The sequence below is a fragment of the Oryx dammah genome, unplaced genomic scaffold (genome assembly GCF_014754425.2).
Source record: "Oryx dammah isolate SB20612 unplaced genomic scaffold, SCBI_Odam_1.1 HiC_scaffold_29, whole genome shotgun sequence".
Taxonomy (NCBI): Eukaryota; Metazoa; Chordata; class Mammalia; order Artiodactyla; family Bovidae; genus Oryx; species Oryx dammah.
Genome location: NW_024070213.1, coordinates 85,225,451 through 85,250,954, shown reverse-complemented (window position 1 = coordinate 85,250,954; position 25,504 = coordinate 85,225,451). Strand labels below are relative to the sequence as shown.

Below are 25,504 nucleotides of genomic sequence, written 5' to 3'. Positions count from 1 at the left end.
TTGCCAACATTTGCAATTCACATTTTTAAAATCTAGGTTTCATCTCCTTTTGAAAAACTGAACTATCTCACCATAGCCGAGTGGTAGGAGGTTGGGGACACATTTCTGCCCAGAAAAATTCTTTTTGAGTTTGGAACTCAGGAGCCTCGCTGAACCTTTCCAGTTCGCCATTTCCTCACCGATAAACAGAACTTTCTGGGCCCTGCTTCACTCTCAAACTGGTAAAGTACTGTTTCTCTGAGCAAGCTTTGGGGAGTGGCTGAAGGGTAGATATAGCACTTAGTCTGCCTGTGTGGGCTGCTTCACTCTATGCACGGACCACTACATGCCGCTGGCTTCAAAATGTTTATGTTTTGCACGGAAAATTCTTCACTCGGAGGTGTCAGCATCTCTGGTTGGGAAAGGTTAATGTTAAGCATGTACATCTTTTTTCAGCCCTCAACATTTGGACTAGTACCTCCTCTTGAGTGCTTGTTTAATATAGTTTCCTTCGAGAGAGAGTGGACAATGCTTGCAGAAGCATAAATGCGTTTCAATATTTTATGAAAAATGCTGTAAGTCTCTTATTTGCCAAAGATACTTCTCACTAACAGCTTAGTCTCCAAACCAATAGAATCAGTGTCGCGAGTTTGGGAATAATCTGTAAAAGGGGTATTCAGGTCCGATTATCAGATGGGGACAGTAGGAGGCAGCGGAGGTTTCGGATGAACTCATTGCAAGCCTGGTCCACGTAGGGCCAGAGTCGGGCCAACAGCCAGCAGCTGATGAGCTCTTTGCCCACCACCGCCACAGACCCAGCCCCGCAGCTGCGGCCGAAAGCGCCGCATTGCGCCTGCGCAGAAGCCTTTGCGGCGGCCTGAAAGTAAACTGATTAAACCACAGTTAGACAGAAGCGGCTTCGCAAGACTGCGCAGGCGCGTTCCGCCTTCGGACGGTGGTCGGTGCGCACGCGCGCATCCCAGTCGCCCAACCTGTAAACAGAGCAGCCCTCGGGAGACAACTTCTGCTTCCGGGTCACGCCTTGACAGCCGCTTTCACCACCCCGGTCAGCCCCACGGTTCGGTGAGTGTCGCCCCGCTGGAGGAATGTCTGCAGTCAGGTTTCCTAACCTCGAGCACCACGCCCAGTAACACTTCCACTCCCCGCTAGCGATCTGCCAGCCCTCGAGGCTGGGATCTCGTCCCGTGCCTTAAGGAGATCGGGGCTGGAATTGGTTCGCCTTTGGGGCTCCCCGGCATATTTCGTGACCCCATTTCAGTACCGGCCCCGCGAGATCTGCTGGGATTGCTGTGGTCTTTGCGGAGCCCGTGCGGAAAGAGACACCACACGTCTTCGCCCTCCGCCCCTTGGTCTAGGCGAGACCTAGCTGCCGCGAGCCCCCTCAGCTGGTGCGGTGGGGCAGGGGCGCGCCTGGCCGGGTCGCGGGCCTCCCAGCCCGTGGGCGAAAGCCCGGCCTCCCTAGCACTAGAGCTGCTGAATGTCGCCTCTCCCCTCCTTTGCTTCTAGCTTCTCATTAAGAAAAACCCCTTGGTGTTTTCTTCGGATCCGAAGTGGAAGAAAATGGGAGAGAGGGAGATTTCTGCTCCAGCAGAGGAAAGGGGCCACAGAGGGTCAAACCGTGCACAGGCTGCTGTCTGGCGATATGTTGAGTCTAGATTTCGTGATCCTTCCTGACAGTGAATGTTGTCAATGTTCCCCGAAGTTTCAGTCTTCAGCAGGAGCTTTGAGGCAGCCGCAGAGGACTGGTGGTTGTATTCTGAGTTAGGATTTCTTAGTCTGGAGTCCAAGAAAGCGCCGAAAATGATTGCAAGGGTCTAGTTTTGGGGGGGGTTGTTGTTTCTTTTCTTTTCTTTTTTTTTTTCAGATTATCATGACTCAGAAATGTTTAACAGAACCACTTCGGGCTAAGCCTTCCACTTTGGATGCCCTGTTTGTTTTTGGAATCGCTGACTCGAATACATCTGTACCTTTTCCCCTTTTTCCTTACAACAAAGAAGTGTAAAATACAGACTCTTGTCTCTGAGGAGCTGTTGCAAAGATTAAAAAGTATTCCAAATCTAAACTATTTGGAAAATTTCAGAGAGGCATATAAACAAGTGTGTAAGCTTATTAAGAATAAATAAGCTTTGCTCTTAATAAAGTAGGGAGAATACCCTAATTTGAATCACTGATACCTATGAATTCATTTTTAACTTCCATTAATTAATTCTATATATATTTTAAACAGATAAATGGCTACCCAGTGGCAAGATGGAAGAGTTTATAGTATTATTACATAATGTATAAGAGGAGAGTCCATCACAAAAGTTACATAGTATGAAATGACCAAAATTAAAAATTTTAGTGTTTTTCCCTTAGTAATCATCATATACATAAGATGTCTAATTACTGTATGTCTTAAATTTTTCTAGGGTCCTAAGTAATAAGCTTTACATTGATTCAACAAATATTTATTGAGAACCTGCTATGTACCAGACACTATTAAAAATAATGCTCTATTTACTAGCAAGGAGCTTATGGTTTGATAGGATCCTAGATTCCTAAATGGTTACACCTAGAGAGCATACCATGCTTTCTTGACAGTTTTTGATATATGCTTTTTCATAGAAATGCTCTGCCTTCTTTGCTGTAATCTTAAATGTTCCCCAACTGGTATATGGCTCTTAGAGAGCCAAAACTTTTTATCTTAGTTGAATTTAAGTATTGTTTTGATTGTGTTGTGTTAGTCGCTCAGTTGCGTCTGACTCTTTACGACCCCATGGACTGTAGCCCGCCAGGTCCATGGAATTCTCTAGGCAAGAATACTAGAGTGGGTTGCCATTCCCTGCTCCAGGGGATCTTCTAGACCTGCAGATTCTTTATTGTCTGAGCCAATGTTGCATTATTTTCTTCTTCCAACACAGAACTCAGGTCTTCTACTCAGTTGTCACAAATGGCCAATTATTAAATTTTAAAATTCATTTTTCACTCTTAAATCTGCTTATTTTCCTGCAACTGCAAACATATATCATTAATCAGAACTTTTAAACTTTTTTCCTAATTTTATATAGATGACCCCAGAGTAATTATACTTTGGCATTCCTTCCTTATTTTAGAATTTCACCTCAAAAGCTTCTCATTTTTTTTCTCTGCTGAAGACATTTTAAACTATTTCACAGGTGGCTTGTCATCATTAACATAAATGCATTTGTTCCGTTTCTTCTCACAGGTAATAATCACTCATATACCCTGTAGTCAATCAACCAGTATTTATTAAATAGCTACTTTTTGTGAGACTCTGTGGCTGGCCTGAGATGGTCTAAAAAAGTAGAAGACGAGAACCTTGCCTCTCAATTAATTACAGTTTAGATTGAAAAATAGTATGAACATAACTATACTGCAAGGTCAAATGTAACAAGTAACCTAAAGGGGCTGCTGATAATAAAGACCACATAATTCAGAGGAGGAAAACAGTGTTTTGTGAAATCCTTGGCCTTTACAGGAATCCCTTTCCTGGCTTGATCTTTTTTAAACCATAAACAGCTCCATGGGGAGCTCGGAGCATTTGGGGAAGTCCGGTGCTAGACGAGGTCAGAGAGTAGAGCTGGGGTTCTCAGGGTCAGAATCCTTTTGTCCAGTTTACCCAGCTCACTCAGCAACTATCATATTCTCCTTCTTGTGATTAGGAAAAATGGTATTAATGAGTCATTGACTCTTTGAAATATGGTTTTAGTAGTGGGAAGGCCTTGGAGAACCTCTAACCCTAAGGACAGGTGTGCTCAGTGGTATTGTGTATGCCTAAAACATCTTTGTTTCAGGCAGTTTGGAGCATGTGAACGTACTCTGAGCCTTGATGAGTTCCAGTATGTGGTATATTATGCAGAGCATTCAGAGCAAATACTCTCTCTCAGAGCGCTTAATCCGAACAATCGCTGCCATTCGCTCCTTCCCACACGACAATGTAGAGGACCTCATCAGAGGGGTGAGTGTATTGGGCTGATGAAGGAGTCCTTGGGGAGGTGAGGTGGGAAAGTTCCTGGGGAATCCTAATGGATTACAGATTTGCAGCTCTGACTCACCACAAGATCACAAGGAGTTTTTACAGTTTTTACAATATTCTAAAATGTATTAACTTAACCATTAACATACATTTTGCTTCTCTTCTGCCTTTCACTTTGTGCAAATGATATTTTTCTTTGGGAATTATGTTCTAGATAACCCTAGTTTCATGCTCTTGATAAAATCTCTTTCTGGGTATGGGCATATGGGATTCAGCAAGCTCAAACTCTTCTACACATGTTGTACTATGGGAAGAAGGAGGCAAACAAAGCATTAGTGGTATTCAAACCCTTGTAGTTAATAATTACATGGAGGGATATCACTGGCCTTCTATCATCCTAACAACAGCTACCACTTACAGTTCTATAGAGATTATCAATCCCTAAAATGCATGGTAATTTTTGACTTAAGGAAACACTTTAGCTGTCTGCTGTCTAACCAGTACTATTCTGTACTTCTGTTAAATGGCTAGTATCCTGGAAGGGCGTTGATGCTTTTCTGTATATTATTCCTGTTGAAGAAAAGTTACAGGGTAATTTTTTTTTAATCTCTAGAGAATGCATCCAGATGGCTACTTCTGTACATTCTTTTGAAGAACTCTAGAATCCTGTTTACAGCCTAGAGCTCTGTAGCTGCTTCAGAGTTCTGTGGCACAGCTGTGAGAAGAAAAGTCAGATAGCATTAGCTTGTTCTCAGCAAAAGTGGTATCAGAAGACTCAGCAGTAGAAACTTTGTCACATTCTAATTCCAGCTCTGCTGCTGAGTCATTCTGTGACTTTGGTCAGACCGTGGTGTCTCCAGCTCCTTCATCAGATATGAAACAGAAGTACCAGTGGGGGCTAGGTAGCAGAGAATGCTGATACCAAGGGGCCACTTAGTTTATAAGTATACTATATATGTTTATAAACAAAGACATAACATTAAGATGACCTTACTGTTAGTGACGGTCATCTGTTAGATGGCAAGAAGAGCATGCCAGTTCTCCTGGCTTCTGTCTGAAAGACACGTTCCTGACTTTTTCAGAGCATGGTAGCCAGAGATAGTCTATTGCTTTTCCAGCCTTCCTGCCTGGTGATAAGGTTCCACTGCTTTTACATGCAAGGTTATGTCCTTAGTGATGTCCATCCCCAGGGCCATCTTTCAGGCTAGCTTATGGAGAAACCTAATGACTTCATCTAAGGCATCAACAGTTCCTTTCATTCATCTTCAGTGTATCCTCTTGGTTTGGATATTGGCATTGTAATTTCATTTAATTAACAGGAACAGGTACTGGGGCTGGTAGTATATTTACAATACAGTCAGAGCTAGACCCCTTCTCCACCCCCACCCCAGACATTGATCTGTGTCTTGTCCTGCATGGTGAGCCAGAGCTGAGCACACCCACTGAAGCTTCCTTCTGTCCCTAGGGAGCAGATGTGAACTGTACCCACGGCACACTGAAGCCCTTGCACTGTGCCTGCATGGTGTCCGATGCAGACTGTGTGGAGTTACTGCTGGAAAAGGGAGCTGAGGTAATGTTTTTTTAACACTGTCACATCAGTGATTCACTAAAACTTGGGCTTCACACTTCCTTAAAATGTTTTGTCTCTTCTCCTATCTCGTCCCACCTTCTTGCTCCCACCTTCTAGGTAACTTTGGTGTGGCCAATATTCAAACAAAATATAATGGTAAATCATCCAGAGTACTTCATTCCGTTGCCTTTCTTTCATACACTGACCATGGCTCTGGGAAGAGGTAATTTTTATCTCCCCTTAATCTCCCAGCCTTCCTTCTGGGGTTGTTTATATTTCTATTTAATCCTCTTTTGATTGTTCAGTCCCCTCAACCCTGATTCGATCTAAACCACTTGAGACCTGCCACCAGCATGCACTTCTCACGTCTTATCACTGGAAAATAAGGCAGTGGGTCAGTCCCTTCCTCGGGATTGAGCTACTTGTGCTCTTTCTGCCCGTTCATTTTTTTTTTCTGTTTTACCATATCTTATCTTCTTTCTAATGTATCTTAACATAAAAAAAAAAAACATAGATTAACTTTTATTGGCATTAGCAAGAAGCAGCATAGTATAATGAATAAAAGAATAGAGAGTCTGGACCCAGACTTCATGGATTTGAATTCCAGCTGTCATTTCCAGCTTTGTGATCTTGAACAGGTTACTTAACCTTTCTTTGCATCAGCTTCCCCATCTATAAAATGAGGATGATAAATGGTGTATTCTTCATAAGGTTGAAACTGTTTAGAACACTGGCATGTAGTAATTATTATACTAAATAAGTGCCTGTTAAATAAATAAAGTAGCAGTTTTGCAACTTTTGTGGCATCTTCAGGGTGCACAGGTTGAGGCAGTCATTTGAATCAGAGATGCCATGAAGCAGGTGTACAGGCCCCAGACACACTGGTGGGTAAGCCTGCTCTAGCCCCCAGCATCCCCATCTCCACACAACCGTGCTGTTCTCTGCCTGTCATGAACTACCCCGTAACTTTTGTGAGCGACCCTGAGGTGAAAGCCAGTGATTAATAGCAATGATGAAAGTGAGACTATCCCCGGGGTGAGGGGGCAGTTTTTAGCCAAATAGAAGATTGAACTCAGTTTTTAGCTAAATAGAAGATTGAAGATTAAATATTTCAGGGGTGTGGGGTTTTTTTAGTGCATTTTATGGGGGAGAAAATTTGCTATTTAAACCTAGGATTTAAATGAAATCTTTGTAGCCTCCAAATATTATAGGAGATGCTGAGTTTAGCAAGCCAGGAGCTTTTTCAGCATCAGAGGATTTGTGCTCTTTCCTCAGCACGCTTTCCTCCAGGTTCTCTCATGACCCCACAACATATGTTTGCAGGGGGCTGACTTGGATGAATAGTTCTGAGCTGCTCTGTGTGGTTAAAAAACACAGCAGAGCTACATGGGCAGAAACTTGACTTCATTATTTTTCAGTCTGGTTGCCATTAGCCACAGGATACAGAGTGAGTCAGGATAAGTAGAATAATCCAGAACCTTTATTCTGGCCAGTATGTTCAAGCTGCCTTCCAATAAATGTCTTTCAGAGTAGTTACAAGTACTTAGACTTGTGTTTCTTCCCCCTTACTGTGTGGTAGAGGTCCTGCTGCTGCTGCTGCTAAGTCGCTTCAGTCGTGTCTGACTCTGTGCAACCCCACAGACGGCAGCCTACTAGGCTCCTCCGTCCCTGGGATTCTCCAGGCAAGAACACTGGAGTGGGTTGCCATTTCTTTCTCCAATGCATGAAAGTAAAAAATGAAAATGAAGTCGCTCAGTCGTGTCCGACTCTTAGCAACCCCATGGACTGCAGCCCACCAGGCTCCTCCGTCCATGGGATTTTCCAGGCAAGAGTACTGGAGTGGGGTGCCATCGCCTTCTCCGGGTAGAGGTCCTAGGGAACAGTAAATAAGAATGTGGCAGCAAAACCCTAGATGATGCAGGCCAGCTAACCAATGGACATAATAGAGTGTTGGTTGTTTAGGGACTACTGTTTCCTGCTTGCTCCTCAGCTCCATCCTGGTCACAACTCCCTGGGAATTGCTTATTGACCTGCATGTTCAGAAAATCTCATAACAAAGAGAGCGGACAGGCACATGCAAGTCTCTGTGCCCGCCCATCGTCCATACACGGTAATAGAGTCGCGCCCTCTTCACAGGTGAATGCCCTGGATGGCTACAACCGGACAGCCCTCCACTATGCCGCTGAGAAAGATGAGGCTTGTGTGGAGGTCCTGTTGGAGTATGGTGCAAACCCCAACGCACTGGACGGTAACCGAGACACCCCACTTCACTGGGCAGCCTTTAAGAACAATGCTGAGTGTGTGCGGGCCCTCCTAGAGAGCGGGGCCTCTGTCAACGCCCTGGATTACAACAATGACACCCCGCTCAGCTGGGCTGCCATGAAGGGAAATCTTGAGAGCGTCAGCATCCTTCTTGATTACGGTGCAGAGGTCAGAGTCATCAACCTAAAAGGCCAGACGCCCATCTCCCGCCTGGTGGCTCTGCTAGTCAGGGGACTTGGGACAGAGAAAGAGGACTCTTGCTTTGAGCTCCTCCACAGAGCTGTTGGACACTTTGAATTAAGGAAAAATGGCACCATGCCACGAGAAGTGGCCAAAGACCAGCAGCTGTGTGAAAAGCTGACTGTTCTGTGCTCAGCCCCAGGGACTCTAAAAACACTCTCTCGCTATGCTGTGCGCCGGAGCCTGGGACTCCAGTATCTGCCAGATGCCGTCAAGGGCCTTCCTCTGCCAGCTTCTCTGAAGGAATACCTGTTACTCGTAGAATAGCCTGGAGGAGATGTCAGGCCAGCAACTCTGTGTTAAGGTTTTGCCCTGCAGCACTGTCTTGGAAAACAGGAAAAGCAGTTGTTCCTGTTGTGTGGTTTCAAGGCAACATGTCACAACAGTAACCTTCACATCACCTCCCCTCCCCAAACCAAGCAAACAAACAAAAAAATGTCCCTCACTTTTGTTTCTGTTTCTTGCTTACTAGGCCTTTTATATTGCACCCTGCAAAGGAAGAGGTCTCCCCAACCCTCCTTAGGGAAAGAAATCAACAGTGAGACTGAATTTCTCTGGGCAGATGAAGAGTGTTTATAGCATGTGTATTTGGTTTGCCTTTGGGAACATGATTAACTTTCGGAAGAATCGCTCTAGAAACATTTTAATTGATCTGCAAAGAAGTTTTAAGAAAATTCCAGCTAACAGCTGCAGCCCAAAGATGAAGATAACTACCACCTCAGATGGTGCACAGGTTCAGAACTGGACCGGATGTCCCTAGAATCATCCCCGGGCATTCAAAAGGGACTGGCCCCTTCTCACCACTGAAGGGAAGGGCAGTTTTTGCTGCTTTTCCATGAGTGTGCCCAAGGCTTACAGTAGTTCACCAATGTTATTTTAGAAAGATTATCTTGTTGCTTTCCATGTAGTAGAAGAGATAGAAGGTTCTAAGCAATCCTTAGAACTTTTCTTCGAATGCAGTTCTTTCTCTTCCTGACAGCCAGTTTGTGCTAGTGGGCTTGGCAGGCTCTTCCTGCGCCCACCATAGAGGGAGGTGTCTGCTCTAGCAGGGGAGGACATGGGCTGGGCTGCCTTGTTTCATGTGTCTTTCATTCACTCTGCTAAGAGTTTGGAGTTTGTTTTCAGTTGTTTTGGAAACTTTGCTTTTTACTGATCTACACAAAAAGACATTGGTGGTGTGGGTGGAGTTGGGGAGTGGGGGAAGAGCTTCCTCTGAGATGACGCACCTACCCAAAAGAGATCTGTTTTAGTGAACAATACTTAAACCTACATACTCTTCCTCTTCATGTTCCTAAGCTAGATCAAGTTGTCGATTCTAGATGACCTTATGCAAATGTGAAAGACTTTTTTTTTTTAACTGATTGGGAACTATAAATAAAAATGAACAGAATCTGCTGACACAGCTAATTTGAAAAAGTATGTCTGCTTTTGTCCTTTTGTTATTGGTGTTTTTTGCTTACATAAGGGAAAAAAAGGAAATAAAAAGGTCTAAAAGCAAGTTTGGAAATTTCTACTGTTCCTACTTTTCTTTACATTATTGCTCTGAGTCCCAGTGTCATCTCAGGCTGTCACACCACCTGCATAGGCTGTTTTGAAGAATCAGTGATAACGGTGCTTGATATTTATTAATTTTTCTTCCCCTTAAAGAACTGTACAGAGAACATTTGGCTGCTTTAATTAATGTTGGACTCTGAGAAGACTTCTCGGCCATTTTTTAGAACTGTTTCTAGGGGGTAGCAGTTATACTTTGGATAGCCAGCGAAAGTGAAGCACTAGGCAGTCCTTTCCTCTGTTCCTTGAAACACCCCAAACCTCCTTCCTGCTTCAGCAAGCAAGTGAGAAAGCTGTGTTAGTAGGAGAGATGTGTATGCTTGTGCCAAGAGCCAGGATCTGATTCTTGGACTCTAATCTCAAGCCTCTCATTGACAGGGCAGCATCCCATCAGTTCAGGGCACAGTATGTAGACCCAGTCCTGAGGACCAACTGTATTACGTGGGTACTTGCTAAGGAGGAACTGTGGAACAGAAAACAAACTGAGCTGACCAAGAACTCATGGTTTTCCAAAACAGCATTTCAACCAACCCACCAAACGAGGTCCAGAATTGAATGTCTCTGTTTTCCAGGCTTTCAGAATGTACATGTCACTCCACTGGGATGGAGTCTGGCTTTCATCCAGAAAGGAGCACAGGGGGAAAAGTTGAGAAGGAAGAACCCTGGATTGTCGGAGTAGAGATTAGGGAATGGCTGGAAAAAAGGCAAAGCTGGGTAATGGGTGTATGACCAAGAGGCAAAACATAACCTTATGCTTAGGGAAGATGGGAGTGTCCTTGGCTACAGAGGGTGTGGGAGGGACTGCCTGTGGGATGAGGGTGAGGACGGCGTCCTGTGGCTGGGACCCTGCGTACGAAGTCAAGAGGACCCAAGGACAGAAGTACACGGAGTTAGCACACGGGCTGCCTCTTCCTGGGTGTCCGCCTGGACAGAGTCCATCGCTTGGGGCTGACAGGAATGCACTTGTGAGGATGATATGAGGAGAAGCCAGAGCACAGTGACCAGCTGGCATTTATTAGTGTAGTTATGGTGCGTCACTGTCGTGATAGTGGTAGAGGAACCATGACCTTGTTATCACAAAGAAATAAATAAAGCCTATTTTTAGGACAATTCTAACCGAGTAACTGAAATCGAGCAGTGGTACTAGAGGAGTCCAGCCTTGTGTGACAGGAAGCTGGGGTAGAAGTCAGGAGAAATTCTACATACAGGGAGCTTCCACTTACGGCCCCCGCCCCAGCTCCCTGGCTAGAGCTGACCATGGCTGCAGTTACAGAGTAAAAGGAACCTAATGGAAAACACATTGAAACACGTGAGGATACATGGGCTTGGGTCTGTTGGGGTGAACTGACCACGAGCAGACAATCCATTCCTCTCTTTGCAAAGAGGCCTAGATGTTAGCTTCTCCGGACCGCTTCCGAGTGATGTGCTCCAGGTGGGCGTGCTCTGAGGTATCCAAGTCAATCTCGTACTTGGCGAGGATCTTGAGGATGGGCCTCAGCTTCAGCCACCACTGCTCCTTGGGGATGCGGTGCCTACAGAGGAACGAGGTAGATGATGATTTAATCTTCAGGACCCCGATCAACTTCTATCCGAGGCTATGGGAAGAAGTGGAGCAGCAGAGGCTGAATTTGGGACCTAAGCATCAGATCTGAAGTAGGTATGACTACAGCTGTTAATCCTAAGAAAAAAGGACTGAAGACGTGAACAGCCTGGGAAGAGTAGATCTCAGCAACTACTGGGGAGGGAACCACCCCAGGAGGCAGATGTACTCACTCAAAATCCGTCTGTTCCTGCAACTCAGTCACTGCTTGGAAGACCAGGGCCCTCTTACGCATCCCCAGAACACAGCCTGAGTCTGGGGTATTGGCAAAGATCCGCCCTGCAACGGGGAGAGTCAGTCAGCTTCTATGCTGGGAAGCAGCCTCTAGGAAAGCGGCTCGCCCTCTTACCCCACCTACCGTTACGGTAACTCTCTTTGATTTTCCCTGACATCCAGTTCATAGCCTTTGCACCCATCTTAGTGGCAAAATTCCTATCAAATGGAGTTGGGCTCCCACCCTGGAAAAAGAGTGATAAAAGTTACAAGGGGCAGGACTCTAATGAAGTGGCGAAGACATGCTAATACACAGAGAAAAGTTAAAGGATGGGTCTCAAGTTTATAACCAGAAACAGGAATCCAAAAGTCTTAACTATGAAAGGAAATCCTGAAACCGGGCAGGGAACGAGAGCGAGCTGGGCTGGCACGTCTGGCAGTTTATCAGCTCTAGGAGTAATTAGTATGAGGGGATGCTTGGTCTCCCAGTTGCCTCTTCTAGCTCCCTGGCTGCATGACCCTGTTCATTTACTCCTAATCTTACTGGCCTCTTGGTCAGCTCGCTGGCCTCTTGGTCAGCTCGCTGCCCTTCACTAGCCTAGCAGCTTTTTTCAGTCACCACTGATGAACAAGTGTTCCTTGTGACCTAATTTGGGTGCCTTGGTAGCACCTTAGAATAATATACAATGTGATGCAGTTTCTCTGAACAAAGCAAAAGTAAGTGGGAAAGAGGGAAGGAAGGAAAAACAGAAAAGAGGTCTTCATACTTTATCCAATAGTACCCCATTCCTTCAGGAGCTGATAAGCCCATTCAAACTGAGATAATGTGAATTCATCTGTGGGTACAGAAAGGTCAAAGGTCAACACTTAAGCGGCATCAGCGGGGAAGGTTTGGGATGGGGCAGGTCTCAGACCACTAGCAGCATCTGTGAGTGAGTCCTGCCTTGGATGCGGATTCCTTTCCCCTGGAAACCCTAGCGAGTGGAGACAGAGCCCAACCCTGGCAAGGTACCCACACTCATCTCACGGGGTGCCCACAAAGGCAGCGTGGTGTGTGGGGAAAGCACTGGGCCAGCTCATCTTGGCCTCACTCAAGCCTGATTAGCGGCTCTGGGAAAATTACTTCTCCTCTCTGAGCCTCATTTTCTTCATTGAAGCAGTGGTTCTCAACTGGAGATGACCTGGCCCCCCAGCGGACATTTGGTAATGTCTGGAGACTTTTTCTCAGTCACACAAGTGGGGAGGGTGTGCTACCAGTGAGGGCTCCTCTAGTGAGTAGAGTCTGGGGGTGTTGCTAAGCCATCCTACGACACACAGAACCACCACAAAAAGTTTTCCAGCTCAAAATGGCAAGAGTGCCAAGGTAGAGAAACTCTGCCCTAAATAAAGAGGATGAAGCACAGGATCAGGCCATTTCCAGGTAAAGACTTGTGCTTCTGTGACTGCAGAGCCTGCAGGCCCGTGCTGTGGCGGCCCCATCCGCCACCAGCAGGTGGGAGGCCACTGGGAGACTCCAGCTGCGGGGTGGGGGTTTTCTACGGCCGTCTGGTGATAGCATGGTGTGTCTGCCCCACCTGCTGCATGTGGCCCAGCACGTTCTTCCTACTGTCGAAGATGCCCTTCCCCTCCTCAGAGTACAGGTTGAAGATGAAGTCAGTGGTGTAGTTCTCATTGCACTTCTCATTCCTGCAAGAAAGATGGAAGCCTGTGCCGGGCGCTGGCCCCCTCCCTCCCCCTGCCTTCTCCAAGCTCTGTGGGCTTCGTCCCTCCCAGTTCCATCTCCTCCCAGGGTCCGGGCTCTCCTGCGCTGTATCCACAGACTCCGCAGGGTGGGCCAGCCAGGGATGCAGTCTGGCCAGGGCCAAAGCCTGACTGCTGCTCCTCCTCACTCGGGAGCAGGCCAGGGACGAGGTACCTTAACACCAGGCCCCTCTTCACAGTTGTTTTCATCTTTTGCACCAGGTGCTCCACATTCACCTGAAAATGAAATGGAAAAGTCCTAAACCCTGCTGAGCAGGCCTCTACAGGAGGGAGAGGCACACGAGGAGGGAGGGCTGCTGACAGCTTAGGGCTGGCCTGTACCTAACCCCTTTAAGAAGGTCACTACAGACAGATAAGTGAAGACCCAGCTGAGCTGGACAGAGCAGGCAGAGGGAAAGCTGGAGAGAGTGTGGGAACTGTCCGTTTGAAGCCCCTTTCCACCCCGTCCCGATCTCCCTTTCTAGGGGTTTCAGTTCTTCCACCCTCAGAGAGCCAACCCTACCCTCGGTGTCAGTCTCTAAATGGGTGGTGTTCGTGTACAGCAGTGACTCACCGTGGAGAAAACACCCCCGTCTAGGCTTTGAGTCAGTGGTGAAAGAGGGAGAGGATCACCCTCCACTGACGGCTGGGCCCTTGAAGTAGTAAGTTCCCGCAGCCTGTCACCCTCCTCTGTGTGGCTCGAGTGAATGAAGATTTTAGAAATGAGGATCTAAAGGGAATCCCCTCAAAAATGGAGTTAGGGGTCCGTTTGGTAGCAAGGAAAATCTGAAGGGGGGGGGACGTGACTTTTTCAATCAGTTAAACCGCCTACTCAAAGTTTAGAGAAGTTTTATAACCTCACTGAACCTTGCTCATCTGTAATGTGGAGATAATCCCTCCTGTGCATGGCTGTTGTGAAAATAAAATGCAAAAAGGCACATAAAGGGCTTAGCTGCAGCCACCCTTCAAATGAACGCTCCAACAAGAGCGCCACCACATACAGAATGCCACACCACAGCACGCCCGCCCGGCGCTCTTCCTAGGACTCCACAGACCATCAGCTCTGTCCTTGCCTTAAGCTCTCACAGCTTAGGCCGCCATGGGGACATGGGGGCCAATGGGGCAGGGGAGAGCCTCCTAACAAGCTCTGGGTAGCCATCTACCTGCAGGTCTCGAATGGTGAAGGGCTCCTCAAAGATATACGCAGCATCAGCCCCGGCTGCCAGGCCTGCCATGGTGGCCAGGTAACCACAGTAGCCGCCCATCGTTTCAATGATAAACACACGGCGCTTGGTGCCTGCCGCTGACTGCTTGATGCGGTCACACGTCTGCAGAGACAACACATCAGAGAAAGGGTCAGGGATATGACTCCTGTCACTTCTCTGGGCCCCACCATCACCCGACTCTGGAGCAATGTCCCCCTAGGCCAGCAGGGCCCCAGCACCCCCTCCAGTTCTCGCCAACAAGGATGGCAGGCACGTCTGGCAAGTGCAAGGCGGACCTCCTCCACCAGAAAGAAGCTGTTCCTACCCTTTCTGTGCTTGGACTAGGGGAACTGGGATGTAGGACCTCAGAAAGTAAAAATCACTTGGTGTGTGGAGTACAGATGCATCTCTAGGCTAGAGGACTCACAGCGAGGATGGACGCAACATGTTAAGTGCAGTGTGGTCAAACACAGAGCTTGAAGAATATTCTCACACTGCCACTTGGCTGGTACAAATCAAGCGGCTCACTTCCTAGCCCAGACTCGGTCCAGGGACTGGAGTCCCAGCCAGGGGGGGAAGCCGTGGGGACCCTCACCATGCAGATGGTGTTGAGGGCAGTGTCAGCCCCCACACTGAAGTCCGAGCCGGGCACATTGTTGGAGACCGTGGCAGGGATGACCACGAAGGGGATGCAGAGCTCATCATACTGCTTCCTGCCCTCCATCAGCTCCAGGCCTCCCGTGTACGCCTGAGAAGACAAAGCCACGGGGGCAGGAATGAGGAGGAGAAGGCGGGAACGGGGGCAGGAGGAGAGGAAGAAATGGCAGGGACGCTCACCTCAAAGCCCCCGATGATGACAAGGCCCTGAATATTAAACTTCGTGATGTTGGCACTGATCTGTTCAAAGCTCTTCTTGGGTAGAGTCCTAGTTGATTGGGGTGAGGGGAGGGGAATAGAATTGGGGGAAGAGACAGCAAAATCGAGGGAGAGAAAAGCAAGCGTTAGAAGGCACTGTGTTTATAATTTCTTAACTTGCGCCCCCTTCCTACCCCACTCTCACCCCATCCAAGGACACATGCTGAGGCTCTGAGTCACCAGAGCTGCTAACGGATGTCTGCATGGACACGTCTGCCCTCTGAGGACCCAGACGACTGCACTGGTCTCGGCAGACCCCAACCAAATGAACGGATGCCCACTTGCAAGGGCTACCTTTAGGGTGACTAGGTGGAGGTAATCCTGAATGCCACTCACCTTTTAGTCCCAAGTTTAGAGCCACCTTGGCCAGTCCAGCCCCCAACGTAGCTCCATCCAACTTCCTCGATCTGTGGGGAGAGGTCACACAGGTCTGCATCACGGTCTGACACCACTGCTCGAGCCCTGAGCCCATCCCCTTGGCAAGAGCTGTGCCAGGCATCGGCTTCTCCCACCTCACTGAACGTCCTCCACCCTTCCAGCTCACTCACAAATCTTACACTTGGCCCTGTGCTGAACTCTGGGATAGAGAATTATATTAGACACGTTGTTTGCAAAGGGCTCATTTCAGTGCCTCCTGCCTTCTCCCACTGCCCTAAAATTAAATACAGCAGCTCTCTCTTTATCTGCGATCCCACTTTCCAAGCTCTCAGTTACCCATCGTCAACCTTGGCCCAAAAATATTGGGTGGAAAATTCCAGAAATAAACAATTCCTAAGTTTTAAATGATGTGTTCTGAGTAGCGTGATGAAATTTTGCACCATTCTGCTTCATCCCACCCGAGACGTGACCCATCCCTTTGTCCAGTGGGCCCACGCTGTGTACACGACCTGCCTGTTAGTATAGGGAGAACACGTAGCACAGAGCTGACCCCTGAACACTTGGGGGTGCAGGTGTCCACACTCCACAGGGTCAAAAATGCACGTGTAGCTTTACAGTCAGCTCTCATATCCATCGCCTGAACCCATGGGTTCATCCGACCCCGGATCGCACAGTACCACAGTGCTTGCCATTGAAAAGTTCTGGGGAGCTGCCTAGGGTCCAGTTAGGACTTAGCGCCTTCACTGTCATGGGCCCAGATTCAATCCCTGGATGGGGAACTAAGATCATGGAAGATGTGTGGCACAGCCAAACTAAAAAAAGAAACTTCTGCGTGTAAGTGGGCCCGCGCAGCTGGACCCAAGTTGTTCAAGGATCTACCGTACACAGGGCTTGGTGCTCTCACAATTTCAGGTGTCCACTGGGGATATGTCCCCCGCAGCAAAGGGGGGACTCCTGTATCTACTTCTGCTTGAACCCCAAGAAAAAGGCTGTGGGGCACGGGGAGCATAAGGGAACAGACCGGCCGGCCGCTCCCGGCCCGCAGCCCTCACCTGGCCCTTGGCCAGGCCCTCGAAGCCGTCGTGCACCACCAGCATTCGGTTGCCCTGGATGAGGCCGATTCTCACAGTGGAGCGAACGGCGGCGTTCATGCCCGCGGCCGGCGCACCCACGTTCATCACGGCCACCGTGTGCGAGCCACTCTGTGGAAGGAAGTGGGGAGGGAGGGGACAGGTCAGTGAGGGGAGTGGGCCTGAGCCCCTCACGGACCTCATGGCACAGCCCTCCCCCAGGGACTGCCAGCACAGTCTGCCCCCCCCACACACAGCAGGGACGCAGAAGTCTTCTCCACAGATCAAGAAAGCTGCGGTTCCTGATCCCAGACATCACTGCACAATGAACTCGAGACCCTCCAGAGCAGTGTTGCTCAAAGTAGGATCCTTGGACCACCTGCTGTATCAGATCCACCCAGGGAGCTTATTAAACCTGCATATTCCTGGCCCCACTCCTGATCTGATCTCCCTCGGAGGGAGGGGATATGTGTGTTTAATAAGCAATCCAGATCATGCTAGTGTGACAAAATATTAAGAACCACTACACCACTGGAAGAGATGGTTCAAATACACTTAGATGCGATTACTCCAGATTTGCCCAGAGAAATAACACATGAGCTTCTTTCCCCTTCCTTGCATGCTATCTTGTCAGCCCTGAAGTGGTTGTGGGTCTTGGGATCAAGACATTCCAGGGCACACTAAGAACACAGGCTTGTATCTGGGGTGAGAGAAAATTAACTTAGTGGTGTCCAGGTCTCAGCACTGAAGACACAGGCAGGCAAAGAAGTTAGCAAGGCTGAAGGCTGAGTGGACTGAGGGGCACCCTTCATAATGGGAGGATGAGGGAGAAAGAGGGCCAAGGGGAGATAGCAGCTTGCCAGTACCTTAGACTTTGGGGGTCTGACATGAGCCAGAAGCTTGTATACCTCCCAGTTGTTCATGAAGCTCCTAAAAAAGGAGAGCGAGCAAGCAGTGTTTTCAGGCCATTCCCCAAGGCCAGCAGCCAAGGGGATCTGGTCTGAAGTTCTGTTCCCAGCATGAACTTCCACAGGGCAAGCCTCCAAGGACAGAAGTGGAGCCTGAGCAAGGATTGGTGGGGCGTGGGGAGCAGGTAGGTATAAAGAGGCTATCAACTTACCAAACACCCCTGAGCAGCACCCCCTCCCTTGCCTAGAGACCCTCATGATCTAGCTGGGTCCACATACAGCAATAACAAACTGAAAAGCTAAGGGCCGGGAAAGAATCCTGGGAGTGAACCAAGCCTCCTGGCCATCTCACAATAGTTCTCCTTGGGAAGAAACTGTTGCACAGACAATAAGAAGAGAAGAAAACAGAAGCTCCTATTTTGGGTCTGTGCTGCATCGATTTTTGGCTTCATTCTGATGTCTGATTTCTGTGGCTAGCGAATTCCTGGTCATTTCCTCACCGGCCCCTCAACTTCATGGCTTCATCGAATTTCCTCTCATCCATGGCCCTGGTCACGTCCTTGGTCTGAGGGAGAAGGGCGACACTCAGAATCAGGACAGGGTTCCTCACACAGCTGGGTTCCCATCCCATCCCTGCCCGGCTCTGGGCTTGTGACTGGACCCTGCCCATTCAGTACCCACCCCCCCGACACACTTTCACAGAAGTAGAAGTGTCTGTGTTTTTCCTTAATTTTCTGAGTAACGAGCAGCAGAAGAAAAGGGCTAAATCTAGGCTCTATGTACTAGAAGATGTGCAGGATGGCAAAGCACACAAATAACACAGCTCTCCCTCCACCCTACACCCAGGGCTCCAGCCTCATGGTGGCCTCTAAGCTAATAAGAAAATTAAGACTGGTCATCTGCAGATGACCACTTAGGAAGCAAGTCTGATCCCTGCCCCATGCTTCCACTGCTTTCTGCTCTGTGAGTCAGTGCTCTAGCTGAGGGGCTTTCAGAGATATGGTTCCAGGCAAGGCTGGAGCTTGTCTGGCCTGTAAGTCATTAGGACTGCCGAGTCTCAGAGAGGAGCATCCAGGAGCTGGGCAGCCAGGCCTGAGAGGCAACCTGACACCTCAGCTCCCAGCCACTGCATCTGCTCTATGGTATCAAAGGAGCGATTCCTCTATAATTAGAGCCGTATTTCCTGAGTGTTCAGCATCTTCCAGACCACTTACACATCTTCTCTCCAATCCTTACACTCACGCTCAAGGTGAATACTTATCAGTAACCTCATGATGGTTCAAGAGAGAAATCAGAGTGAGGGATAAGCTATCCAGCCAGACCTTGATAATATTCCCCTGCTTTTAATAAGGTTTGGAGAGAGACTGCATGTCTCCTGAGAGTGGGTACTAGGAGATATTGGGTCTCATTAAGTAGGATGTAGCGGTCTGCATCTTCTTTAGGAACATCTGTCAGATGGGGAAACTGAGGCTTGGAGAGGGGACAGCTCCTGCACAGAGCCCTCCGAGTGCCTTCCCCTCGTGTTCCTTCCTGTGGCACACAGCCTCCCCACCCGCACCCGCCTGGGCAGCCCCGGAAGCTGCTCTCTCTCCCAATCAGATCTCACACAGACAGGGGCTGGGGGCTAGTAGGAAGCTGGGTTGGGGTCAGTACTCACCACCTGCACACACTCCATGAGGGGCAGGCGCACAGCCTGGTTACCAGAGAGGCTCACCACACAGGCTGGGGTGTCCGGGGTCCCCTCCAAAAGCGCCATTACTGCTTCCACACCCATCCTGCTGCCCTGCAGGAAGCAAAGACGCTCTGGTCCAAGCCTCCCCTCTGGTCTCAGCCTGGAGGACCTGGTCATCCAAGGCCCATTCCAAATCACAAGCTGAATTCCTTATTGAAGGACTATAGCCAAGAACTCACTGGGCTTTACCTTCTGACCCACATTTCATCTAAAGCTTGATGATGCTTTCTCCTTTTGCCAGAAGAGCCCCCAAGGATTCTTCCTGGTTCCGGGGAACCATATCCACTATAGTTATCAAGAGGATTACTGGGGCTGAGTAAGATTCCCTTCTTGATGAAAGTAGGATGGGAGTACAAACAGTGTCTAAGGTTAGATCTTAACCTTTCACTCAGGCTGTAAGATATTCGACCCTAGTGAAGCCTAGTGTCTCCCATCATTTTTTGCAACAAAAGAGAACTCTGGAGCATGTGGCAATGAGTCAAAGCCCACTGCAGTCCAGAGGCTGGTGACGGAGCAGTGTGAGCAATGGCTGAAGCCCCTGTGCTGGGGAAGGACAGCAAGTTGAGGGTTCCACAGAGCCCCAAGACTTACCAGGATTCTGTCAAAGGCTGACGGTGTCCCACCCCGCTGCACATGCCCCAAGACAGTGACCCGGGTATCATATCCCAGACGCTTAACCACCAGCTGAAGGAACAGAGAGAGATGCAGAGTCAAGGAGAGGAATCAAGCAGGGACCCAGATAAACCAAGGATGACTCAGCCTCTTATCTTGTAATGGTCCCTGGGTGGGAGGAAACCAGGGGGCAAGACATCTGGGGAGAGACGTGCACAAGAACTAAGGGGAGACTCGGAAACTACTGGGGAACGGGCCCGGGGCTGGTAAGGTGTCACGGCCCCTCTGGCTCCACCCATACTAACATTTTTGATGTCTTCAGAGGTGATTGGTTTCCCATTCTTGTCAATCGCACCCTCAGCTACGATGATGATGTTGAGACGAGAACCACGGTTCCTTGTCTGGTTGAGAACGAAGGGCAAAATGGTCAGTGTTGTGAAACAGGGCAGAACAGGGCAAGGGGATTTTCAAAGGGCAAGACAAGTGCCCATACCTCGCTGAGCCGACGACAAAGGTGTTCCTCCCAGTCGTCATCTGGTGGACACTCGGGAATGAAGACCCAGTCGGCCCCACAGGAGAGGGAAGTGACAAGAGCCAGGTATCTGAGATGAGAGCCGGTAGTGTCACGGCAGGAGCCACAGATCACAGCCAGCCTCCCCCGTTCCCAACAAGGCCACCTGGTCCCATTGGAGGTGGAAGGCCTGCGGAGCCCCCATTTCACCCTTGGGGTGACAGTAGGAGCCCCACCGAGACAGCTGCTCAGTGAGCTTCTGGCCCTCAAGAGGCCCTTCTATTCACACTCACCTGCCTCAGTGGCTCCCAGTCTCAGAGCACTGTCTGCTCTTTCACACTGCATGTGCACAGGTGCACATGTGGGTGTATAAGGAAGGTGGGTGGGGATGAGGAAAGGTGGCCACACCGAGAGAAGTGTGTAGACCTCCTGATCTGCCCCCACGGGGAGCCCCCCCCCCAGGTCTCTGGAGAAGAGGAAAGGGCTACTGCTTGTACACAGAATAAACGAGTTAAGATGGTGGGGGCAGTCTTACCCACAGTGCCGGCCCATCACCTCCAACACAAAGGTCCTCTGGTGGCTGCAAGAGAGACAGAGGGCTTACACAGTCCAAATGTTCCTATGGCCAGACCTGCGGGGCGCCACCCACATCGAGGCCCAGGAACCTATCTTCGGTATAAGTTTATGCTGTGGGCCTTCTTCTGAGAGACCTGGAAGACCCAGGGGAATCGCTTTTAGCCACAGGGTGTCCTTTCCAGGCCTGAGAAAGCACTGCAGAAAACGGTGTCAGTACTAAGGCTCTGTGTCTGGGAAGGAGGGACCAGGAAGGGAAGGGGCAAATGGAAAAGAAGTGGAGAGAGGACTCAACTGACCTGGAATCCTCCAGGATCGCCCTTGGGAGACTGCCACCCCTCTGTACCCCCATTCTCCTGCACTGCCTCCCCTGAGTCCCTCCCATCTGACCTGTGGCATGATGGCCTCTACGATCCCTCTGATATGGCTGGAAAGGCTTGGGGGGGCCCTGGAATTGTCTTAGTCATTTAGGAGACCCCACAGGTATTAAAGCCCGCAGAGCAACATGTGTGGGTAGACAGTGGACAGAGGCAAGTCTTAAGGTATGGAGCAGTAAAATTAAGTGCTCCAGGGATAATTCTTAGTTAAAAACAGTGTTCTAGTCCCCAGAAAACCGATCACAATAGTATCACAGCTCAAGCACTTTCACCTTTTCTAGTACTCAGCCAGCTGATCTATTCCAGCTCCATCCTCCCACGTCACTTCCTCCTGGGCCCTCACCTCTGAGCGGTAGTAGTGATGGCATCTACAATCTCTATGATCCGGTGCAGGGCAGAGTCGGTGCCAATGGTCATATCAGTGCCACAGAAGTCATTGTCAATTGAGCCAACCAGGCCCACGATGTTCAGGTAGCTGGACTTGGTAGCCTCCTCTGCTGTGATCTTGCCTGATGAGGGGAAGCAAAGCAGGGGGCCCTGGGTGAGGTCCCCAATGCCAGGGAGCAGGTGGCTGGAGAGGGCAGGGGCTGCAGTCCCTGGCAATTGTCAACAATGGCAGAAAGAGGAGGACAAAGACTGCCTCTGTGTCTGGGCAACAACTTTCCCCCATGAGAGGAAGGGGGTGATGTGCACATGCGCAGAAACCACACTGACAGAGCAGCAGCTTACCTGACTTCTGGAGGTCACTCAACAAGTCACTCCACTCAGAGCGGAAGGTGTCGGCCCCAGTGAGGCTGCCGTCTCCCCCAATGACACACAGGTTGGTGATCCCACGCTTCACCAGGTTGTGGGCAGCTCGGAGCCGGCCTTCCCGTTCCCGAAAGTCCTTGCACCGGGCGCTTCCAATCACCGTGCCTCCCTTTGGGGAAGAGGTGGGAGTCAGCGCCCCAGGTGACAAGGCCAAATTTGGGCTCAACAGGCTAGGAGTCCCCCATCCCAACATCACCACATGGCACCCTAGGAAGTTCCCTGACATCCTGAAGAATCACTGGCCCCTTCGTGTGTGTGTGTGTGTGTGTGTGTGTGGTTTTAAAGCTTTATTCTTCATGAAAAGGGTTAATGAAATTCACATGAGCTTCAAACTCCAGAATCATGAACACTGATGTTTAAGTCTCTTGTCTACGGGCATATAATTGTACAAGCTTAGCTATTAGTGGAAGACATGTGAGTCTCAGTTCCCTTTGACACATTTCTATTTCATTTGCCTAGCTAGCTTCCTTGACTGCTTTCAAGGTTATTCACTTTATCTTGATTTTCAGCTTGATTTGCATGAGCCTACATGGAACTTTCCCTGTTTTTCACCTCCTTGTAGTTCACTGAGATTTTTTTTCCCCACTGGTCCCTTGTAAAGGAAAGGTGAGATGGTGCTGGCTGAGGCATCGTGGAGTCATTCCCACGTTCCCACGTTCTGCTACACCTCTTAGAAGATGGTTAAGATGGACCCGTGCCACTGAAGGCTTTATCATGGCGACTGTTCTAAAGAGACCTAGGGAATACACACATGTATGTAGGCCTCTAAAATGACCTCCATCTTTCTCATCTTAGACATGTAAGCAGCAGAGCAGTGACTTCAGCAGGGGCCAAGCACTGCCAGTCCCTTCCCCTTTGCGGCTGGAGATCCGTGTGCCAGTGGGAGGACCCACAAGACCCAGGCGTTCACAGGAAAAACAACTCTGAGTAGGGAAAGCCCTAAACTCCCAGGAGCTTGTAGACACCCCAAGACAGGAGAGCACGCCCAGGGTTTTCACAAATCATATGAACTCTGGGCATCCATGCCTTCTGGGTACTGATGAAGAATTTTGGCTCATTCTCAGACTGCTTTATGGAGGTGCCATTACCTGTTTAAAATCTTCACTAAGTGCTGTTCATTAAGTTTCTCCTCATGGATTTTTTTTTTAGGGGATTGAGGTAAAGAATGAGAATACAAATGTAATGTGTAGATTTTTCAGTAAATCAGAAAATGGGTATAGAATGACTTAGAGAAAGTAGCAAAAGGGGATGCGGATACAATCAAGATCATCTCGGGTTTTTTTTTTAAACTCTAAAAGGCTATCCCAGTTCCTTCCTTCCTTCAAAGGTCTGGTTTCAGGTCACCTCATCGTCATAACATGAGGACTGGCAAACTTCAGCTCTACTTCTGGTTCTGGCTCCAGTCCCCTGATTAGGTTATTTTCAGGGCCTGACCTTCCCCGTGACCCCAGAGCACCCCATTACATGCCAGCTCCTCAAGTCTCCCCTATGACCTTTCTATAAAGAACAAAATGTCCTGTGATCACATCCCAACCCTACATCCTGCCCCAGGAAACCAGGGTGATGTTTTCACATGCAAAGAGTAAAGGGTAAATGTAGCCCCTCTGTGGTCATAGAACCCCTTCCTACTAAGCCACATGGCAGGGAATTCGGGAAACCATGAGCCCCACCCAAATGGGGTGAGACACAGACAGCACAAACAGGGGACGGAGCCCTCTGGAACATACCAGCTGAAGCATCATCGAGACGCTCTCCCATGTGGCTTCCCGGATGTTCTCTCCACCATCTACCAGGCCTTGATAACCCTGTGGGGTACATTACATCCACTCAGCCTCTGCTAGGCTTCCCCCAAACCCCCAAGATTAAGACAGGGTCCCTGGGAAGAGGTTCTCTGAGAATCAAGTCACCTCCCATTCCTGAGAAAAACACAGTCCAAGGAAGGAGACATCAGTTGTTCCAATACCCTCTTCTAGTTTCTCTCATTCTTGAAACATCAGGATGCCCTTCCTAACATTTAATCTCGATTTCTCTCATTTATGGCTCATCCCATTTCCTCCCAAGGGAACTAGATGACAGATGGTTTTGATAACCAGCAAAAGAGGAAAAAAAGAAGGGGATGTTAGAAAGAGAAAAGGAGAGAAACATGACTTGAAAAGAGATGGTAACACTTCAGAGAAGAAAGGGAGACAGACCTTAAGGAAAGAAGAGTGGACAGAGGATGAGTGGAAAAGGAGAGGAGGGAAGCAAGGAGTTAGAACCCTGGACAGTAAGACAACTGCAGAAACAGAGTGGGACTCGTCCTCCTGAGGCTCGGACTCTGGATGTGAAATACTAAGTTGTTTCAGCTTCCCTCTCTGTTGCGGGGAGGTGAAGGGAAGGCAGAATTACTTCTTACTTTAAATTGAACGGGCAACACGAGGACCTGGTCTGCAGATCTCTGGGCCCCACCATCATTACTGGAGCCCAGAGCGGGAAGGAGTGATTCTTGGGGACACAGAATCAAGAGCAATTAGACACATAACCAGGCGATAACGAGAGAGGGCAGGGAGAGGGAGTAGAAAACAAAGGGTGATGGGGATCAGAGTGGAGAACCAACCTCATGGACAAAGAAGACACGAGCACCAGTATAGATGCCAACACGAACCACAGCCCGGACAGCAGCATTCATACCTGCGAGGAGGAGAGAGTCAGAGAGAGGTTACTCCTAGGAAAAGTAGCCCTGTGCTCTAAGACCTAAGTCAGTCCTTTGCCAAGGCTTTTCTCTGAATCTAGAATCCCCTCATCCAAGTCTTCTGTGCTCCCCATTAACCCTGAATTACTTCATTCAATGTTAACATTACACAACTTACCTCCATTCGCCTCCCCAACCTCCCAAAATTCCATCTTTCTAAAACGTTTCCATGACAGGGCAACCTGGGGAATAAGCATCTCGCATGCTTTTTGTGGGGTTAGATGCTGCTAGATGCTTGTCAATCATCAACTCATTTCATCCTTCCCACAACCCGGGAGTTGCCTCCATTTTAGACTTGGAAACTGAAGCTCAAATAGGTTGAGGTTATAGAGCGAGGATGAGGTCAGCTTTGAATCCAAATCCGAAATGTCTAAACCAACACTGCTGACCTCCATGCTAATCCCAATGGCTACACGAGGCTTTTCCTTGTCCTCTGCAGTGAATCTGGCATCCGGCTTGTATAGGCTTCTCAGGACAAAGACATGACTCTCTGGGCTCAGTGACCATGAGCATGTCCATTATTGGCT

At 49.0% G+C, this 25,504-nt stretch overlaps 2 protein-coding genes across 9 annotated transcripts in view; one reads left to right on the top strand and one right to left on the bottom strand.

Moving 5' to 3' along the window:
- Positions 1-851: 851 nt before the first annotated feature.
- LOC120858143 (ankyrin repeat and SOCS box protein 8) lies at positions 852-9,558 on the top strand. Of its 3 annotated transcripts, none has more exons than XM_040234007.1 (4): positions 852-1,062; positions 3,802-3,961; positions 5,445-5,549; positions 7,686-9,558. In XM_040234007.1, the coding sequence occupies exons 2-4, from the start codon at positions 3,833-3,835 to the stop codon at positions 8,316-8,318; spliced, it is 867 nt and encodes a 288-aa protein (XP_040089941.1). In that variant the 5' UTR covers positions 852-1,062; positions 3,802-3,832; the 3' UTR covers positions 8,319-9,558. The 3 variants fall into 3 exon arrangements, with proteins under 3 accessions (XP_040089941.1, XP_040089939.1, XP_040089942.1); XM_040234005.1 differs by having other exon boundaries at positions 917-1,062; positions 3,798-3,961; XM_040234008.1 differs by lacking the exon at positions 3,802-3,961 and having other exon boundaries at positions 970-1,062.
- Positions 9,559-10,595: 1,037 nt separating this feature from the next.
- Positions 10,596-25,504, bottom strand: part of LOC120858140 (ATP-dependent 6-phosphofructokinase, muscle type) — a 44,174-nt gene continuing 29,265 nt past the window's right edge. For all 6 annotated transcript variants that reach the window (XM_040233997.1, XM_040233996.1, XM_040233998.1 and 3 more), the window contains 21 exons: positions 24,843-24,916; positions 23,974-24,051; positions 22,166-22,355; positions 21,780-21,945; positions 21,022-21,066; positions 20,469-20,577; positions 20,281-20,376; positions 19,955-20,047; positions 19,289-19,414; positions 18,132-18,196; positions 17,590-17,653; positions 16,706-16,855; positions 15,612-15,682; positions 15,198-15,285; positions 14,956-15,108; positions 14,319-14,483; positions 13,331-13,392; positions 12,990-13,101; positions 11,561-11,660; positions 11,376-11,481; positions 10,596-11,134 (listed from right to left, as the gene is read on the bottom strand). In XM_040233997.1, coding sequence (XP_040089931.1) covers positions 10,990-11,134; positions 11,376-11,481; positions 11,561-11,660; positions 12,990-13,101; positions 13,331-13,392; positions 14,319-14,483; positions 14,956-15,108; positions 15,198-15,285; positions 15,612-15,682; positions 16,706-16,855; positions 17,590-17,653; positions 18,132-18,196; positions 19,289-19,414; positions 19,955-20,047; positions 20,281-20,376; positions 20,469-20,577; positions 21,022-21,066; positions 21,780-21,945; positions 22,166-22,355; positions 23,974-24,051; positions 24,843-24,916 — 2,258 coding nt within the window. In that variant the 3' untranslated portion in view covers positions 10,596-10,989. The remainder of the gene's footprint in view (positions 11,135-11,375; positions 11,482-11,560; positions 11,661-12,989; positions 13,102-13,330; positions 13,393-14,318; positions 14,484-14,955; positions 15,109-15,197; positions 15,286-15,611; positions 15,683-16,705; positions 16,856-17,589; positions 17,654-18,131; positions 18,197-19,288; positions 19,415-19,954; positions 20,048-20,280; positions 20,377-20,468; positions 20,578-21,021; positions 21,067-21,779; positions 21,946-22,165; positions 22,356-23,973; positions 24,052-24,842; positions 24,917-25,504) is intronic.